Source organism: Cricetulus griseus, chromosome 3 (genome assembly GCF_003668045.3).
Source record: "Cricetulus griseus strain 17A/GY chromosome 3, alternate assembly CriGri-PICRH-1.0, whole genome shotgun sequence".
NCBI lineage: Eukaryota > Metazoa > Chordata > Mammalia > Rodentia > Cricetidae > Cricetulus > Cricetulus griseus.
The window spans coordinates 271,421,764-271,423,545 of record NC_048596.1 but is presented as its reverse complement, the minus strand read 5'-3'; the positions used below and the strand labels follow the sequence as shown (position 1 = coordinate 271,423,545).

General features: G+C 50.6%; 1 protein-coding gene across 1 annotated transcript; it reads left to right on the top strand.

Annotated features, from left to right (window-relative positions):
* Positions 1 to 305: 305 nt before the first annotated feature.
* Positions 306 to 905, top strand: Diras2 (DIRAS family GTPase 2). The gene has a single exon (XM_035441540.1). The coding sequence runs from the start codon at positions 306 to 308 to the stop codon at positions 903 to 905; it is 600 nt and encodes a 199-aa protein (XP_035297431.1).
* Positions 906 to 1,782: the final 877 nt, after the last annotated feature.

Sequence of the window (1,782 nt, the reverse complement as noted above, 5' to 3'; positions counted from 1 at the left end):
CCTATGTGTTAGCAAGCATGCTCAGAGTCATGGTTACTACAGAAGAATAGACTGACTCTAGTTAGCTACGCAGTGAATTGGCTGCCTTAGGGGGGACTGAGAATTATGAATGGGATTTGGGTTTTGAAGTGTGGAAGTAGACAAATGGAATCCAGAACAGTCTTTAGATGGGGATTGCGAACACAAACTTCATTACCTGATGCTCTTTAACATAAGTCAAAATTATGCTTTGGGGATTTGCAAATGAGTTCTCTCAATGTCTGCTTCTTTGCTAGGTACCTCCTGGTCAGTATTTCTAAAGCAACATGCCGGAACAGAGCAATGACTACCGAGTGGCTGTGTTTGGGGCAGGTGGTGTTGGCAAGAGCTCCCTCGTTTTAAGGTTTGTGAAGGGGACCTTCCGAGAGAGCTACATTCCAACGGTGGAAGACACCTACCGGCAGGTGATCAGCTGTGACAAGAGCATATGCACACTGCAGATCACCGACACTACTGGGAGCCACCAGTTCCCTGCCATGCAGCGGCTGTCCATCTCCAAAGGTCATGCCTTCATCTTGGTCTACTCCATCACTAGCCGGCAGTCCCTGGAGGAGCTCAAGCCCATCTACGAGCAGATCTGTGAGATCAAGGGGGATGTGGACAGCATCCCCATCATGCTGGTGGGGAACAAGTGTGACGAGAGCCCCAACCGGGAGGTGCAGAGCAGTGAGGCAGAGGCCCTGGCACGCACCTGGAAGTGTGCTTTCATGGAGACGTCGGCCAAGCTCAACCACAACGTCAAGGAACTCTTTCAGGAACTGCTCAACCTGGAGAAGCGCAGGACCGTGAGCCTCCAGATCGATGGCAAGAAGAGCAAACAGCAGAAGAGGAAGGAGAAGCTCAAGGGCAAGTGCGTGGTCATGTGAGAGGCTTTTGTGTGGAGGAGCTGCTGCCCTTAGGGCCTCTCTCGTCCCCCCCTGTGAATCCCACTGTCATCAGGGCAGCATGTCTGATGCCCATGTGTTAAACATTGCATTTGGCTGTGACGCACCCTGCAATGTCCTCAAGAGGCGTTCCACACACCCCACCAGCCCACCCCTCAGGAGTTGCAGAATCTGCGATGCTCTCAGCATTCCCGGAAACCGAGGCCAGTCCTGAGTGGGCTTTAGCCATTTGAAGACAAGGGGACTCAGAGTTGTGGACACAGGAGAAACTGAGAATGTTGTGTGATTCGTTTGTGCGACAACAGGTTAGCCCATAGCTACTGGTACCATCCCACACCAGGAAATTTATGTTGAGAAGCCACTAATATCTTTGGGGGAGGAGCAGGCAGTCACAGGAGGTGAGAAACCAGTGGGCCCCAGTGGATCCTGCGGATGCATTTTTAGTGGGATTAAAGGTAAATTACCACAGCCCCCTCCAATAATGCTCATGCTGTTCCTACAGACACACAGTGAGGGGATACCCTCATTTCCTCAAAGTCTTCTTGCAAGTACCGTGTCAGCCTGTCAAGAGTATGCAGTTCACACGCGATGCAAGGCCACTTGTGGCGTGATGCTGTCAGCAAGTCTTCAGTTTTTGAGTCAGGACATTGTGACATCATGCAAACATCGCAATAATGCCCGTGTGTGTGTGTGTGTGTGTGTGTGTGTGTGTGTGTGTGTGTGTTACTTTGAGGGTCTCGAAACGTGAACTTTCTTTCTTTTGACCTTTGAGGGTTGCCACTTCTCCCAGCCCTCAGATTTTTAAATAAAAGTGAATAAAGTAGACATTTTTAGACTCCCACCTTCCCCTCCCCTAAGA

What these genes read in the sequence shown, in the direction of transcription:
- Diras2 (XM_035441540.1), top strand. Translation starts at nt 306, where the DNA reads ATGCCGGAACAGAGCAATGACTACCGAGTGGCTGTGTTTGGGGCAGGT.